This window comes from Ranitomeya variabilis, chromosome 3, assembly GCF_051348905.1.
Source record: "Ranitomeya variabilis isolate aRanVar5 chromosome 3, aRanVar5.hap1, whole genome shotgun sequence".
Classification (NCBI taxonomy): domain Eukaryota; kingdom Metazoa; phylum Chordata; class Amphibia; order Anura; family Dendrobatidae; genus Ranitomeya; species Ranitomeya variabilis.
In genome coordinates this window covers 666991765-667010694 of record NC_135234.1, presented here as the reverse complement: position 1 = coordinate 667010694, position 18930 = coordinate 666991765, and the positions used below count along the sequence as shown (strand labels likewise).

General features: G+C 43.2%; 1 protein-coding gene across 2 annotated transcripts in view; it reads left to right on the top strand.

Annotated features, from left to right (window-relative positions):
• The window catches only part of ENDOU (endonuclease, poly(U) specific), an 80721-nt gene that overhangs the window by 21747 nt on the left and 40044 nt on the right, over positions 1-18930 (top strand). For both annotated transcript variants that reach the window (XM_077297900.1, XM_077297899.1), the window contains exons 3-5: positions 11076-11147; positions 14303-14347; positions 14489-14536. In XM_077297900.1, coding sequence (XP_077154015.1) covers positions 11076-11147; positions 14303-14347; positions 14489-14536 — 165 coding nt within the window. The remainder of the gene's footprint in view (positions 1-11075; positions 11148-14302; positions 14348-14488; positions 14537-18930) is intronic.

Genomic DNA, 18930 nt, shown 5'->3' with positions numbered 1-18930 from the left:
GCAAGAAAAAGTTTCAATCCATTATACTGGTATGGGTTTGAAGGCAAGACTATGAGGTTCTAGAGTGCCACAAAAAGTTGGTGATTGTAGTCAAAGGTTTGATCCGAGTTGATTTAAAAATTTGATTGGCCAATCATGAAATATATTAAAAAGTGCAAGTAAAAGAAATCTAAAGCAGACAGAACTAGATGACAGGGAAGAAAAAAGACAAAAGAACCTAAAGAATAAAAAAACACATGATCAGAATAGCAAGAGTATTTATTAACCCATTGACACAAGAATGATAGAACTGGAGCTGAAACATGGTTAAATAAGGGTACGCTCCCACTTTCAGAAAATGCTGCAGGTTGGACGCTGCGTACATCCGCAGCGTCCAGATGTTATAGCATAGTGGATGGGATTTCAAGAAATACCATGCCCACTATGAGTGCACAGATGCCCGCGTATCACCCTCGGAGTCGGACATGCGGTGTGTCTTTCCAGACCACAACATGTCTATTTATCTTGGGGAGATGCGAGTCTCCACAAGATAAATTTCACCCGTAAAATGTATTGGACGCGGTGAATCCGCGCGGCTTAGTGATCACATGCGGAATCACCTGCGTTCAAAAGCCACCAGCGCTTTGAATGGAGCGGACATGTGCTGCGCCCAAAGTGCTGCCAATTACTGACCGTGTGCACCTACCCTAAGTGTTCAGCACTTACATATTGCTAATGTATATGAACACATTTAAGGGCAATTTTTTTTACATAAATGCATGTTTTTTGGGCTAAAAATATTTTTTGCATTTGGGTTAATTAAAAATTGGGCACTGTTTTGCTTTCACAAGCTTGTTGTTCCACTGCACATTACTGGCTATTAAATGAGTTAACTAAGTTTACATCTGTGAGCTTGTTTGGACAGGATAGTTTGTAACTCTTTTATCTTATTTTGAGCTCCTCTGAGCTGATTTATTTAATGTGTTCTATGGTTATTAGAGGAGCACAGTAAAAGTGTCACATCTCCATCTAGACCAGCTCTAGTGAAATCTGCTTCTTTCCAGTAGCTCAACAGGACTTATCAGCTGCCTACCATGGCCAATGGGGGAGTACCACCTGTGGCGCCCCAGGGTCCTGGTCGTCACAGTAACATTGCTTTCCTCATGGGGAGAGTAATGTTACACTTGGAAGCAATGAAGGATATCTCTTTATCAGGTAACCACAATGCACACAGCATGTTCACACTCCAGGCCACAAGGGGGAGCTTTTGATCCTATTCCTAGGTGACTCCTCTATATATATTGTGGTTTGAAGGGAAAGTCAGACAGAAAGTGCCAGGAAGCAGACTGGAGCAGTCTGAGGCAGGAAGAACGTATGAGGAGCCGTGCAGCCACCAGAAAGTGCTGCAGCTCCTGGACAGAGATAATACCAAAAACAGAACAAATTGTAGCGAGCGTGAAGGAGAGCGAAGCACAGGAGAGTGACATCAGGGGAGGACAGCTGCAAATGAACTATCTCCCTCTGAGGTGCAGATAACCATTAGCCGGAACACCGAGGTTGTAAGGGACTCTAAGACTTACAGCAGAGACCGGCAGGACAGCTGAACTGCAAGTTACCTGTCCACCACACACACCTGAAGACACAGTAACACATAGAGCCTGGGGCATGATAGAGTCCCTGTAAAAAGGCTCGAGTTACCTGTCATACAGGTATTGTCCTATCCTATATGGGGGATAGAGAGAAGAACTGTGAGGACCTTATCTGAAGCCATAGCCAGTAAGTGACTACAACACCACCACGCTAGAGGAAGGCTTTTAACTCCACCTGGTAAAGGGAACTCTGGATTCGCTTCCAAGTCAGCCGGACTCTGCCTGCCCTGTGATCTGGTACCCTGGACTGTGGCTGCCTGAAGTCTTCAGTAAATCAGGTAAAGAGACTGCAAACCTGTGTCCTCATTCTTTACTGCACCATTCACCATCCTCCATCTACACACCGGGAGCCCTGGGGACATACTTCACCTGTGGGAAGTTATACCATCTAGCAGCCAGATGACCCCTTAAAGCAGTGTCGGTCCCTACTGACCGAATACAGGTGGCGTCACGAACATAAACTTTATTCAATATCCCTTTTACATGGGCGCCAGGGCCATGGACCGGGTTGTCACCGTGACATCCCCCTGTGAACACCGGATCTGGTACCGGGTACCCCACGGCCCTGGTGGGCGACTCACCACCCATTACTTATCTCCAAGCATACTGCAAGGAGATGCCAGCTATATTTTCTATTGATACTTGTGATTCTTTACCTGATCCGGTTGCTGGTATTTGTTGCTGGCCCTGGACTGACTTTACCTTTCGCCTGCCTGACGATTCTGCCTCTGATCCCGTCCTCCTGGTTCTCAGCTCGCGACCTCCTGACTTCCTTTCTGCCTACTGATTTCATCATGTATCTGCCCTTTCGGTTTTTTTCCCAGAAAGTCAACGTTTTTGTACCAGCTCGTTCTACAGGCTTTCAGCTTCTTCTAGGATGCAACCCAGGGGACTGTGTTGTAAATACTGATCCCCATCTAGGGGTTTGAGGATGAAGGCTGGGGTTTCTCTGGTGCTTACTAACTTGTGTAAAATGAGTCCGCTGAGACCCTATTCAGATTTGCCTGGTTTCGACATACAGTTTACCATTACAAAAAGGCGATAAAAGAGCTACAGAATTAGCTCACTGATATATTCTTAGGGCTTACTCACACAAGCGTATTTTTGGTCTGTTTGCCAAAGAGACTCCACACTTAAAGCCAAAAATCAATTTAAGTGAATGGGGTAGTTCAGTAGAATGTTTTTACATATAGACCGAAGCATTCACTAGTCTGATACTTTATTCAGATAAAATTTATGCATTAAACGCAATGATTGAATAAAAATCAGATCTCATACTGATGTCGCTGGCAGGGCCGGATTTACACATTTCTATGCCCTAGGACAAAGCACATAATTCTGCGCTCCAACATCAAAAAGTCGACTGGAAATGTATTGATTCGAAAGTTGACACTTAAAAGAACTTCACCATCACGTCTCTCATCAGACTGAGGTTTCCTGAGGATCGAACTTGTTTCATCACGCTCATATACTTTCTTTTCAGACATATTGAGAGCTATAAAGAGCTTTTTCCTCATATTAATGAAACTGTTCTTGTAGCTCTGTGAAGAACTTTTCTAGCGATTGGAGAACTTCAACACCTTCCAAAATATCAATTACCAAGATTTGCACATACTTGTTCACTTGGTGTAATCTGAGCAGCATCGTTCCTCAAAAGTGTGCCATGAACACCATTTTAGCTTGATGAGTATACCACTAGCTTCTGCTTCTTCCTGATTTTGGGGTTTCGGAACTTTTGATATATTTTAGAGAATCTATGATGGCAGTAGATATGTGGAAATCACATGATATGAGCTTAATGCATCACTTGGAACCACTATTCTAATGCCAACTCTGGAATTTTACTTTAATGTTAGTTTACGCTGACTGTTTCAATAGTTCATAGTTTTGAGGTTGACGGTAGACTTAAGTCCATCAAGGTCAACCTATAGCTAAACATGCTGATCCAGATGAAGGCAAAAACCTCACTGGGCAAATATTAATAGCTCCATATTAAGGGAACAATTCCTTCCCGACTTCATATGGCAATCAGACTAGTTCCCTAGATTAACGTTCCATCAGATAATCTGGTGCCCATAACCTGTAATATTATATTTATCAACAAATAAATCCAGACATCTCTTGAAGTTTAGTAGTGAGTCAACCATTACAGCATCATGTGGCAGACAGTTCCATAGTCTTACTGCTCTTACAGTAAAGAATCTGCACTGAGAGAGAAAAAGCAAATGCTTTTTGACTGTGATTGAGCAAGACAGCACAAGCTAAAGAGATGGGAAACAAATGTACCGCTCAATTTATTTAATGTATATGGGTGTAGATTTAATAAACAGCCTTTTATATGGCCTTTTCAAAATAATACTGAAAAATGTGTAAATATTTTGCTGTTATTTCTTCTGTATATACGCCCCCCCGACTGTTGTGCCCTAGGCCATGGCCTAGGTTGGCCTTATGGTAAATCTGTCACCGATCATCGGTATGGCATCAGTTTTAAATGGATCCCATTGCACCTCTTAACATAGAGAACTGTATTTACCAGATGTTATACAGATGACGATATGGATAAAATAATCATTAGGTTTTTCTGGATGAAAAGATGATTTTACATACTCTCGTCTGAACTTGGCTTAATCTTATTCTGCAGCCAGCAATATTCAGGGAAACAAACAACTTCAAAAATCAAATGCTGCAAAACGTTTAATAAAACCCAATTACAAGAATATTTTTTTTTACTTTAGCCTCAAGCACAAATGCATTTGTCTAAATTCTGTAAGCAATACAAGGTGCTAAGGATTTGATTTCCCTTTGGCTACACTTGTTTTTACATTGCACTACTTACATACAGGACCTATAGAGGCAACTGAATTTGCCATATTCGTGCCATATTGGTACCCTATTCATGCTGAATTTATGTTTGATGATCGGTTCCGAACATATTCGTTCATTTCTACTCCCATTGACTCCAGTGACATTCGGCTGTGTTCGGTGAATATTGCAAATACAATATTCACCACCGATCATAATCGGGGCCAAATTTTGAAAAATTCGCTCAACTCTACATACGAGCACTGATGCAAAATACTGACCAAATGCTGACGTGTGAATAAGACCTTAAACTAACAAGCTCGCTATGGCAAACTATTTGGCACAACTGAAGCTAGTACTGTGCCATCTTCAGACCTCATGTGAACCGGCTCATTCACTTACATTGCCCACGGGTAGTCCGCTGTGCACAAGTGCGGCACATGGAGCAAACCCATGTTCTTTTGAATTGTTGCAGAGTAATGTAGGGAACGTGTCTATCAAGTGTTGCCTTTTCCAGTTATCTTAATATGGCACCTGAGATTTATAGGCATAAACATGAGATAATATATTTGCGATAGTGTGCCATTAAAATCGGTTCTCTGCTTTTACGTGAGTGATAAAGGATGGCACGCCTTGTTATACTGGATCTAGTATTGTTTGTAGCCTGAATACATCAGTCTATAATTATTCCGTATTAGGCAAAAAGCAACAGAGGATGCATGTTCATTAACTAATTGTGTTCCCTTAGAGAACAATGTACTGGGAAACAAACGTGTGGAGCGCGCAGGCTCCTCTGCCAATCCCAGGTAGAGCGTCAGAATGTCTTATGTATGGGCTCGCAGCCAAATCCGGAGCCATGCCCTGAGAGGACTCGCTGACTGAGCGCTGCCCTACATTGCTGCACAGCACAGATCCCCAGATGTGTCCGTCCAGCTGTTCTGGCAGATGGGGCCTGGGGTCTCCCTGTGCCTTATGCAGCAGCAGTTAGCGTCCCCCTGTACACTGAGATTTATTATCCTTGATGGTCTCCTCTGTCATAATTCACAATGGGCACTGCTTGTTATGAGCGACATTTCACTTCTAGTCTTTACTAGTTACAGGGTTTTATTCACATCTTCATTGGGATCTTCATTGCTCGTAGCGTAGAGTGATAGATAGAAAAAGACAGAAATATGGCAGATGACAGACGGCCACCAGGGAGTGAAGTATAGAAAACCCAACAGATCCTAATGGCACTCAATGAATCTGAAAGAGAGCATTTCAGAACACAGAAGCCGTGACGTTGTGCAGCCAGGAGGAATAGGTAATGTGCCAGGTAACTGGGTACAAAGACTACTCATAAGTGCAAGAAAACTTCTCAGAAGAGACTCAGAAGCATATAAGTCAGCACTTCGCACTTCATGGCATTCACGGAGGAGAAGCACAATAATTATAGTCAAAATGTATCACAAGAGGAGTTTTTGTGGTTAGTTTTGCCTGTGTTTATGTTACTGATGCCAATTTTTTTAAAATGTTTCACAATGTTTGATGTATTTGTTCCATCTTTAAATACAGAACCAGTAGGATACCAATTACCTGGGTGCAAGGCCTTTGAAACCTAGGGAGTAAGATATTTCCTTCCTAAGATAGAGATATTTTAAGGGAATCTGTCAGTAGGATCAACCTTCCAAAGCCGCCTATATGGGCATGTAGGTCATAGGAAGCTGAATAAAATGATACCTTGATATCTGCAATCCGATGTCTTATTCCAGAGAAATCCACTTTTTTATATGTAAATGAGCTGTTTAGGACTATGGGTCGAATTCTGATCTGTATGAGAGTCTGCCTCCAGAGGTTGTAATAAATGACAGGGAACATTACCAGTGTGAGACATGTAATGCTCTCCTGATCTACACTTTTAATGCCACCTTTCATTTATAACAATCTCTGGAGGCAGGTTCTCAGGAAGCTCAGTGTCAGGTCCATACATCTCAACAGTTCATTTTTTTTTTTTTTAGCAAAGTTTGGAATTTTTTTTCACCACTTACATAAAGAGTAACCTAGACATGTTTGTTGTCTATGAACTCTTAATGACCTGGAGAATCATAATGGCAGGTCAGTTTTAGCATTTAGTGAACCTAGCAAAAAAGCCAAACAAAAAACAAGTGTGGGATTGCAATTTTTTTTTGCAATTTCACCGAACTTGGAATTTTTTTCCCGTTTTCTAGTACACGACATGGTAAAACCAATGGTGTCGTTCAAAATTACAACTCGTCTCGCAAAATATAAGCCCTCACATGGTCATATTGACAGAAAAATAAAAAAGTTATGGCTCTGGGAAGGAGGGGAGTGAAAACCGAAAACGCAAAACCGAAAAAAGCTCTGAGGGTTAAGGGGTTAAAATTTGCTGGGTGTGATGCCGAGTCACTACTCACAGGCAAGCCATGAGACAAGGTACTCAGGAGGTCGAGGTCATTTACCAGGAGGGCTCGTAGTGAGAGGGGTGAGACAAAGATGTTGTCAGGTAACAGTTTGGAGTAAAATGTCAGAAGAGTATGTAAAAACCAGGGGGTACAAAAAAACGGATAGTCAGAGGCCAAGTCCAGGGTCAGATACCTAAAGTTAGAGAGGGTCAAAAGCAGAAGGTATAATCCACAAGAGTAGCTCTACAAAATCCAGGGTGATCAACAAGATTGAAGTCAGGCACAGAGCAAGCATACACATCTAAGGCTACTTTCACACTAGCGTCGTGCACTGCACATCGCTATGCGACGTTGCAGTTCACCAACGCATAGTGTGGAAGCGCCGCACAATGGGGGCAGCGGATGCTGTTTTTCCACGCATCCGCTGCCCCATTCTGAGCTCCAGGGAGGAGGGGGCGGAGTTCCGGCCGCGCAAGCGCGGTCGGAAATGCTGCACACAACGCACAAAAAAAGTTACATGTAACGATTTTTTGTGCCGACGGTCCAACGCAACACGACACAACCATCGCACGACGGTTGCGACGTGTGGCAATGCGTCGCACTGCATCGCTAATTCACGTCTATGGAGAAAAAACGCATCCTGCAAGCAATTTTGCAGGATGCGTTTTTTCTACAGAACGACGCATAGCGACGTGCAGTGCACGACGCTAATGTGAAAGAGGCCTAACTATAGCAAATCTACAACTGACAATCTGCTGCTCACAGCAAGCCAGTTAAATACCTTGCAAATCATTTGAGGACGGGAGGCACCTGAGGAAACGCTTGCAGTGTAAACCAGATTGAACAGCAGGGCTTTCAGTCAACACGCTGACAAGCCCAGCATGCCCTGGGATCAGATTGGATGACTGGACTGTCACTCGCAAAACCGACAGTCCAGCACCCCACGGATCCCATAGGGTGACTGGGCTGTCACTCACAGCGTCCCTAGGCCACAGTCACATGTGAAACCGTGACCCTGGGTTCAGCAGGTTCCTAAAAATTGGACATAAGCTTATCCCTAGAGGTGACAGGTTAATGGGCTTTCTAATTACATTCACAAAGCTCTCAGCATATATCTGTAAATGATCTGTTGCCACCTGTTCACACCATAGTGTCCTCCATATGGCCTCCACTAGACTGGTATCTGTCCTGATATCTGTTGTAGGACTACAGTATTGTATAGAGGCATCTTGCACTGTATACATGACTGAACTGCTGTGAAGAGCAATAGGTTTTTCCTAGAAGATACAAATGAAATAAGAGTTTGTCTTTTGCTTTCTATTGAAATGTTGGGTAACTTTTCAGGACTTGAAATTAATTGGAGCAAATTTATGCACCTCCTTTCAGATTAGATCTATAAAAGAAACAAGTCAGGCCGGTCGGATAACTCCATATCTGGGTAATTATACTTCCCAGAAAGAATTTGGAATTTGATCGAAAGAATTTGGACTGGATTTCCAATATGGAAGGATAAGACTTGATGGAAGGGCTGTCTAATCTTCATTCTCTAAGCATAATATTTCTTATACTTAACAGTTGGGTGATACCTGACGAATGTTAATATTGCATTCAGCATGCTTGTGTCATGGGAAAAGTGTGGTCTTTTAAGGACACTAGTGACAAATTGTTGCCTTTGCTGTTATCTCATCAGACCCTGTAGGACCAGGTTACATTACTAGTTGCGGAGGGCTTGTCTATTGCATAGAAACGTGTTTCCATGTGTTAAGAATACAAGTAGATGAAACTTACTAATATACTAAACTCTGTTTATTTCTTCTCCAGGAATAATCTCTCATTCTCAAAATTCTCCAAAATCTGTTCTTCAGTGAATACAGACTTTCCCATTCCTGATGGCAGTTGGTGCTCATAAAGTTCTATGGAGATTTGTAACTGTCACTTCAGTAGATCTTGTAGCAGAATGTCTGTGTCTGCCTCTAGCGCCTCCTTCTCCCTTCCGACTCCTCTCTCCATAGAATCTTATAAGCACCAACTGTTGTCTCCTATCTCTGTAATGTGAATATCTGTCTTCACCAGATATAGCTTTCGCCCATGAATTGAAAGTAAATTATGCATTTAGGAGAAAGAAGCAGATTTCTCTGATAAGATATATTACAAAGTTGCTTGTTTTCAAGTGTAATATTGATTTAAGAAATAAGAATTAAAACAAAGGTTACTCTTTAAATATGGAGAATATGAGGAGCTTGCTTTCTCTAAACCATCACCCTATAAGAATGCATATAAGTATATAATATATAATAGTATAATAAGTGGTATCACAAGCTGGTGAAGGCTTTTAAGTAACACGTGTTGGAGCACCAATAATTCTGGTTAATCACATCATTTTTTTCTTTTAAAATATATGAAACTTTGCAAACTAAAGTTGGTAATCTGTGGGGTTTACGGTTCAGGGATGTATAAATTAAAAGTTCAGTTACAAAGATTATAAATCAATATCTAACATAAAATGTTTCCAATTAGGTGCAAAAAGTTAAGAACGGTAAAATAAAACTTACACTGTTCTACAAAAAGGGAGTGTGAGATTTCAGAGTTATTGGCTTGGCATCAGATACAGGCGTGTACTAACAGTGACAAGTATCTTATGGGCAGGATACACAGCATTATACACATTGTTATGACTCGGTATATATTACACCACCTTGGAACTGAGCGACAGTGTGTCTGCTGGACCGCTGCTTCATTCATCTCTTCATGGACTGCCGTACAAACCCGTGCACAGCCCGCCACAGTCCCATAGAGAATGAATGGAGCAGCGGTCGAGCATATGCACTGCCAATTCATTCTAATTGAGATGTATGTGACCCCCTCTGGAAATTGATGGGGGCCCAGTATTCTAAAAGTTATGACCTATTTTGTAAATATATGATCATTGCTTTTCACTGGCCAAACCTTTGTAAGTTTTGCTCCTTTGTATTAAGGGGTTGTGCAGTTTCACTGAAAAATGGGGAACATGCAATATTTACTTTTGAAAGTTCCTGCCACTCCAGGGTCTTTGCTTACAGTGATGCAGTGTTACAGTCCCATCTACAACATGTGACTTCTGCAGCTTCTGAGCTCAGCAGTGAGGCCCAGATATCTACTACTAAGTTCAGAGACTGGATGTAGCGGCCATGTATTGTAGAATGGATGTAACTATTCCATCCCTGTCAAGAAAGATTGGCAGAAAGAAGCAATGAGGAAGCTCTGGAGCAGCAATGAGGAAGCTCTGGACAACAGGGAGGGCGCTCTGGAACAGCAGGGAGGGAGCTCTGGAACAGCAGGGAGGGAGCTCTGGAACAGCAGGGAGGGAGCTCTGGAGCAGCAAGGAGAAAGCTCTGGACAACAGGGAGGGAGCTCTGGAGCAGCAAGGAGGAAGCTCTGGACAACAGGGAGGGAGCTCTGGAACAGCAGGGAGGGAGCTCTGGAGCAGCAAGAAGGGAGCTCTACAGCAACAGGGAGGAAGCTCTGGACAACAGGGAGGGAGCTCTGGAGCAGCAAGGAGGAAGCTCTGGACAACAGGGAGGGAGCTCTGGAACAGCAGGGAGGGAGCTCTGGAGCAGCAAGAAGGGAGCTCTACAGCAGCAGGGAGGAAGCTCTGGAGCAGCAAGGAGGGAGATCTGGACAACAGGGAGGGAGCTCTGGAACAGCAGGGAGGGAGCTCTGGAGCAGCAGGGAGGGAGATCTGGAACAGCAGGGAGGGAGCCCTGGAGCAGCAGGGAGGGAGCTCTGGAGCAGCAGGGAGGGAGCGCTGGAGCATAAGTATATTGGCCTCAACAGGTTTAAGAGATATAGTTAATAAAATATACAGTTTGTGTGGTGAAAGCTTGTGACACATCCATCTTAAACACTTAAAAAAAAGAGTAGCTGACAATTGTATTCTATATGAAGTCATATAGTAAAATTACACATAATATGAAGTATACATTTGTAGTATGGTAGCCGGGGGTGACATATGCTGCCATGGGCTGTACAGTGTCATGTGTCAGAGGTATCCATGGAAGGTGGTGTCCTGATGAAGCACCACTGACAAGCATAATCTAGATGCCCCATAATGGGCTGAGGACATTATGGTAAAAGCTATAGAACAACATGGCAATCAGGCCAATTTCCATACTTAGGAATCCCTGAGCCATTGGCTTTATGGAAGTCAAAATTTATGTTCTTGAACCAAACTAATATTTCTTTCCTTTTGTTTCTCAATGTTAAGAATGTGAGCATTCATGTAAAAATCACTGCGAGAGGTTCGGAGACTGCTGTGACGACTACTCCATCTGCTCCTGTAAGTAAAAACCCAACGCGAAATATCCATGTCTGCACTGATACTGGGGGAGAGAGAGAGTGAGACCCCAGAATGGAAATTTTGCATGATTGTATGAAGAATGCATGAAAAACCGGATTCATCAGTTCAGATGTCAGTTTCATCCTTTTATTGCTGGAACCGTTGCTTGGCATTTTTTCGCCGGACAGAAAAAGTGTTACTATGAACGTTTTTTTTTTTTTAAGCTATGTGCACACGTTGCGGATTGGGGTGCAGAATTTTCCGCACAAAATCTGCATCTCCTGGCAGAAAACGCAGGTGCAGATTTGCTGCGTATCTTGTGGGTTTTTGTTGCGGATTTGATGCGGATTTTGTGCGGATTTCACGCGTTTTTTACCACTGCGGATTTCTATAATTGAAGGGGTCAGAAATGCTGCAGTTCCACACAAAAGAAGTGACATGCTACTTCTTTTGATCCACAGCGGTTTTCATGTGGATTTTTCCGCACCATTAGCACAGCATTTTTTTTCTATTGATTTCCATTGTACTGTAAATCGCTTTGCGGGACTCCAGCGTTTCTGCGCAGAAAAAAACGATGCGGATCCGCAGTAAATCCGCATCGAGTTCACACAGCATAGACTTTTCCGGCAAAAAACGGATGAAACTTGTGGCAATCAGGCGCAATCCAGCGGAAAATAAACAGATCTGTTTTTTTCAAAGCTTGCCGGATTGTGCCTGACAGCAAAAACCTGATGTGTGAAAGTAGAGATCAGTGTGTTACTAGACTTGGATGTAACTAAGTTAATAAGTGTTATACAATTCATGATTACCAAGTTTTAAAGGAAATTTGTCATCAGGCTTTTGCAATATAATCTGAAAGCAGCATTGTGCAGGAGCAGAGCCCCTGATTCCAGTCATGTGTCACTTACTGGGCTTTGCTTTGCTGCTTTAACGAAGTCACGGTTTCATCAGAAGGAGATTATCACTACAGGACTAGGTGTCTCGTGCCTGCTGGTCCAGACATGGCCCAGCGCTGATTAGCAGCTTTCTGTCAATATATAGCTACCAATCAGTGCTCTGTGGGCGGAGTTAAACACAGTTTAGCATTTTGAGCTCTACTACATCTGCAGGAGAGAAAACTGTGATTCAATCATAACTGCTACACACAGTAAACAAAATAATACATTACTGAAAATCAGGTTCTCTGCCCCTACATCATGCTGCTGCCAGATTCCACAGCAAAAACTTGCAGAAAGATTCCCTTTAACAATCCCATGATTTCATCCAGGAGCAGAGGCTGCCCATAAGATGAAAAGTTCCCAAAGGGAAATAGAGTTGACAATGGCAGGTTATTGTTTTCTGCCTTCACGTTCTATTTGCTGTGAAATGAACACTGATGAGATTGTACAAGAAGTGACTTTGCAGAAGCATCGAATTCAGTTACTCAAGGAGTCGTCCTCCCTCTAGTGGACAGATGTAGGAACTACAAGCTCTGCATTTTTCTATTTGATAAACTCTAATTGTCACCTAATCTTTGAGCTGATCCACGGCCAGATTGCTGTTTCTTCCTCATTTAGTTTCAGCTTTTAATCATTAATCTTTTTGAATGAAACTACATTTTTTTCATACTGTAGGTGATCTCTGGATTCATCCCAGCATTTTTTACAACCCCATCTAACAATATATTGCACCCTCTTACCAGTACATACTGAACAACAGGTACGGACTGGGGCTGAAATTCAGTCCTGGCATTTGAGATCACACCGGCCCATGCTGTCCCCGTCTCCAAGCACCAGACGGGATATATTACTAATATTACCCTGGATGGAGGAAAGCAAGATTTACTGCAAGACCAATATTTCTAATGATACCGGTGGCATGCTGGGGTAAGTGATGGAGTCAGCGACTTTGCGCTCCATCACAACTCTATATGTATGGATGTCTTGAGAGCATGAATTCTCTTAACAACGTAGCAGACAAGGTGGCCACGACCAGACAGGCCCTTCTGGCATTTGCCAGATGGCCAGTCCAGCCCTGCTGAACAACATTGTTGTTGGCTAAAAAGGATATTTAATTTATCCTGCAAGGGAATACCCCACCCCCTTCCCATCTGAATATGCCTCCTGACATAAACCCATAACACTCCTTGAATATACTAGGTTTGAATTTCTAGTGTTCTACGGTGGGTATAGCAACACACTGTCCTCCCAAGATCCTCCCATTTTGGTGGCGCTGCTTCAAACTGACATGAAAATGCAAAAAGTTGAAAAATTGCTGTAATTTTGGAAAAAAAAATACTTTAATGAATCATCCCCAAAGAGCCCCATTTTGTCTCCTGTCCTAGACAGTGTAACATGACGGCTCTATAACTGGGGTCTGGCACATTCTAAGGAGTTCTTATCTCTCAGAGAGAGTTCATTACAGACATTTTGGCAAATCAGGAGTATACTGCGATCGCATCAGGACTTGGCATTTATAGGCTTACAGAGCGAGTCTATCCAATCTGCAAAACCATGTTAGTATTACTGCCATTATTAAAGGGGATACCCGGGACTATAGAAAAAATGGCATGTAAATGCTAACAGAGGCAGCTACCTGTCTGTTGTATCTGGCGCCGGTCATTGACCGCTCCTGCCAGAGAGTCAGCTACCTGTCAACAGAGCAGCAGTTTCTTTTCCTGTTGACAGAACAGGACTACTGGTGTCATGCTGATTGACAGCTGACTCCTGCTGCCTAATTGTGGGAAACCAGCTGTCCATCAGCATGACACAAGTAGTCCCACCCTGTCAACAGGATGAGAAACTGCTGCTCTGTGGACAGGTAGCTGAATCTCTGGCAGGAGCGGTCAATAACTGGCACCGGATACAACAGGGAGGTAGTTGCCTCGGTTAGCATTTACATGACTTTTTTTCTAAGGCTCGGATATCCCCTTTAACTACAGCATTGGGATTGTTAGAAGGCTGCAGGGAGTCAGTTGTATGTTACAGCGAACACCCACTATGGATGCCACAATCACATCTCTAATCATGTCCTCGGCATAATAGTATGACATCCTGCAAAAAAGAGTTAGTTGTGTGTATAATTTATAATAGCAGTGAAATATTGGCAAACGGTCTTTCGTGACTGTATATATAAAAAAACACTTACTGATTTACTGCTTATTTTATCTTTAACAGACATTGATCCTCAGCTGAATGAAGTAACTCATGATGACGGTCCAGGTAGTGCTGGATTCCTGCTCACAAATACTTATCTGTTATGGTGTTTCTGGTCTTGGGTGACTTGAGCTAAATTGATTGTTTATATTACATATATATTTTATTAAATATTTGTTCCATTTTTTTGCTATTTTATTTCAACAGATACCGATTCTAAGTTACACAAGACTCATAAGAATAATGATAAATCAGGTACTGCTGCATCCTGACTTTTTAACACTGTATAATGTTATGGGCGCCCAGGTCTCATTGATGCATGTGGGGAGCAAATTCCAGTCCATACGGTCCAATTTCACATAAGAGCTAGCGTAACACAAATTGCTGCTAAAGCCCATGGTGGTCATGGTAGAAAGATATCAGAACACACAGCGTGGTGTATGGCAACGAACAGCCTTAGACCAGGGTGCCCACGTCATGAGCTCTGTATAATGCTGAAGCCGGGCACATAAGCATCATATCTGGACCATGGAGCAATGGAACAAAGTGTGTTACTTGGAAACTAGGAGATGGCCCCAGGATTCACCATGGGAAAAATTCCAGCAGGTGGAGGTAGTATCATACGCTGGGCAATATAGCGCTGTGTAACCTTGGGTGCTGGCACATACCACCTACCAATGCTATCCGGCTGCCTTACTGAACATGAAAGTAAGCTTTATCGCTCCAGGTAGCTGCCAGCTTTTAGTTATAAAGGTGTGTTTGGAGCGGTTACTAGGGTTGAGCGAAACGGATCGATCATTTTCAAAAGTCGCCGACTTTTGGCAAAGTCGGGTTTCGTGAAACCCGACCCTACCCCAGCGTGGGATCGGCCACACGGTCGGCGATTTTCGCGCCAAAGTCGCGTTTCGTATGACGCTTTCCCCGCCATTTTTTTCAGCCAATGAAGGAGTGTGTGCAGCGTGATGACATGGGTTCCGGCTTGCTTTGTGCGGCGTCACAAGGGGTAAAACCGCCATCTTAACGTTTGGGATATAGCGATTCCCACAGTGAAACACAAATTTTGCAGGGACGGAGGGGAGAGAGAGAGAGAGAGAGAGAGAGAGAGAGAGAGAAAACACCGGATTACGTACCGGTAATGCTCTTTTATAGAGCCACGACAGCACCCACTGAGAGAGGGGATCCGCCCCTAGGAACAGGAAACCCTACGGAGAGATAAAAGGGGCGGTCCCCCTCGCTCCCACAGTTTGGGTTACAGAGATTGCGAGGAACCGCCCACCAGTATTAGTAGGCAATTTTATATTAACATTTTATCTTAACTACTAATATTTACAAGAACCAACCACCCTTATCCGTGCTCATATGCAAACTAATATATAAGGGAGGGAAGTGAAGGGGTGCTGTCGTGGCTCTATAAAAGAGCATTACCGGTACGTAATCCGGTGTTTTCTCTTCGCCACGACAGCACCCACTGAGAGACTTTCAGAGATAGTTATTTGGGGGGGATTATCGTGTTAAGAACTGATCTACCGAAACACAAGTCAGTGGAGGCAGACAAATCTAGTCTATAGTGACTATAGAAGGTAGTAGGAGACGACCAGGTTGCGGCCTTACATATGAGTTCTATTGGAACCTCTGCTCGCTCTGCCCAGGATGATGCTATCGCCCAGGTGGAGTGTGCCTTTACAGTCTCAGGTGGATCTTCCCCTTTAGACGAATAGGCCAGGTATATCGCCTCCCGAATCCATCGGGATAATGTGCCTTTTCTAACACCAGCTCCTTTCCTTTGACCCTGGAAGGAAACAAAGAGAGCCCTGCTCTTCCTCCAGGGACTAGTCCTGTCTAGATAGGTTATCACAGCCCTTCTCACATCTAAAGTATGGTACTTTTCTTCTTCCTGATTTGTAGGGTTATTATAGAAGGTAGGAAGAAGAATTTCTTGAGATCTATGGAATTTCGTACACATTTTAGGTAAGTAGGAAGGGTCTGTTTTTAGGACAATCCTATCTGGCAATATTGACATAAATGGGGGATCTACTGATAGTGCCTGTATGTCACTTACCCTTCTTGCCAATACTAAGGCGACAAGAAGAGCAGTCTTGAGGGAGACATGTTTAATGTGAGCAGAATGTAGAGGCTCAAATGGGTGATCTGTCAAGGCTTCAAGGACCAGATTAACATCCCAAGGAGGTGAGTGGGGAATATGGACTGGTTCTGCTCTCTGGCAGGCTGAAATGAATCTGGATATCCACCTATCTCCCGCAACGTTGTGACTATACAAAGCCCCTAGCGCAGAAACTTGCACTCTTAAGGTATTAACTGAAAGGCCTAAATCACGTCCTCTTTGGAGAAATTCAAGAATAATAGAGACTGGAATTTCCTTTGACAGGGCTGAGGGATAGAGGCTTAAAATTTTTTTCCATACTTTTACATAGATCGATGTAGTGGATCTTTTCCTACTCAGCAATAGGGTATCAATTACTTTATCAGAGAAGCCCCTTAGTTTTAACAGCTGCCTCTCAAATCCCAGGCTGTCAACCGTAGACCCTTCACATGAGGGTGGTTGAAGGGCCCCTGGAAAAGCAGATCTTGATTCTCTGGGAGAATCCACGGATCCGAGATGGACATGGCTCTGAGCAGGGAAAACCATGGTCTCTTTGGCCAGAACGGGGCAATTAAGATTATATTCGCTCTGTCCTCTCTTATCTTCCGGATTACTGTTGGAAGAAGAATCATCGGGGGAAAGGCATATGCTTTCTGAAACGTCCACGGAATCTGGAGGGCGTCGAGAACATCGGGGTTGTCGGTTCGGAACATTGAGGTGAATGTTTTTACTTGCCTGTTGTCTCTTGTAGCGAAGAGATCTATGTCGGGTATACCCCATTTTAAAGTTATCATTTTGAATATCCGACGATTTAACACCCACTCCCCCTGATGGAGGGTATGACGACTGAGAAAGTCTGCTTTTGCGTTGTCTATCCCTCGGACATGTAGTGCTGATAAGGACAGAAGATGATTTTCGGCTATAGTCAAGATGTTTTTGGTTATAGACATGAGAGTGCCTGATCTCGTTCCGCCTTGATGGTTGACGTAAGCCACTGATGTCATGTTGTCTGAGAGTACCCTGGTATGTGTTCCGTGCAACTGTGGGAGGAATTCACATAGGGCATGATAGATGGCTTTTAGTTCTTTTTTATTAGACGAGTCGTCTAATTCCGTAACCGACCACAGCCCCTGGACAATCTGGTCCCCCAAGTGTGCCCCCCAACCATGAGGGCTGGCATCCGTAAATATTATGTTTGAGGGTTTAACCTCCCAGGGAACCCCGCTAACTAGATGATCTGGTTGTAGCCACCAGGTTAGGGATTGGATTACGTCATTAGAAAGGGAAATTTTACCGTCTAATCGCCCTTGTAATTTTATCTCCTCATGTAAAATTGTATACTGTAAACACCTCGAGTGGAACTGGGCCCATGGAACCGCTGGGATACATGACGTGAAGGAGCCAAGTAAGGACATGCCTTCCCGGAGGGAAATTTTAGGTTTATCCAGTATAGACTGAACTTTATTCCTAACTGTTATTTGTTTAGATTCCGGGAGAAAACATTTTTGACCTATAGAATCTAATATAATTCCCAAAAATACCTGCCGAGTTGTCGGGATCAGCCTAGATTTTTCCCAATTAATTAACCATCCTAAGTTCTGCAAGGATGAAATCATATGACATAATCTTTGCTGACATTGTGAGGGGGATTTTCCCACTACTAGAAGGTCGTATAAGTATGGGATTATGAGGGTGCCTTTTAATCTTAGATAAGACATGACCTCTGACATTAGTTTAGTGAATACCCTTGGAGCAATTGATAGTCCGAAGGGCATTGCCGTATACTGAAAGTGCCGTATACATCCATTCAATACAACCGCTAGGCGGAGAAACTGTTGATGTTCTTTAAAGATTGGTAGATGGTAATACGCATCTTTCAAGTCCAGAACCGCCATAAAGCAATGGGGAAACAGGAGTTTTACTGTGGATCGAATAGATTCCATTTTAAAGGTTTGATTTTCTAAGAAGGTGTTCAGTTTTTTAAGGTTTATGATGGTTCTGAATGATCCATCAGGTTTTGTAATTAGAAATAGCGGGGAATAGAACCCTTTCCCCTCCTGAAGAAATGGAACCTCCAACAAAACTCCTTTGGATAGAAGATTCATTACTTCCTGCTGTAATGCCTCCTGTTGAGACTGTGACTTTAAAGAAGTCAATAGAAATGAGTCCGAAGGGACTCGGGCAAATTTTAACTTTAAGCCAGAGGTGACGAGACTATTTGCCCAAACGTTCGATGTTATTCTTCTCCATTGGTTTGAGAAGGAGGATAATCTACCTCCCACAGGTAGATCTGCTCTAACGGGGCTTGTCTTCAGTTTTAAAAGGGCGCTTCCCAAAGAATGCACCCCTTTGTTTGGCGTCTCTAGGGGTCCAGCGATCTTGGATTTTAAAATCTTTTCTTTTATTAAATATGGGCTTCCGGAACGCTTTCCTATAGAATGGAAGGTAATTATTATTAGGGAAGCCCTTCTTTCTTTCTCCCGCTTTAGTTAAGATTTCGTCCAGCTTGGTACCAAACAGGTACTCACCCTGACATGGGAGGCCACAT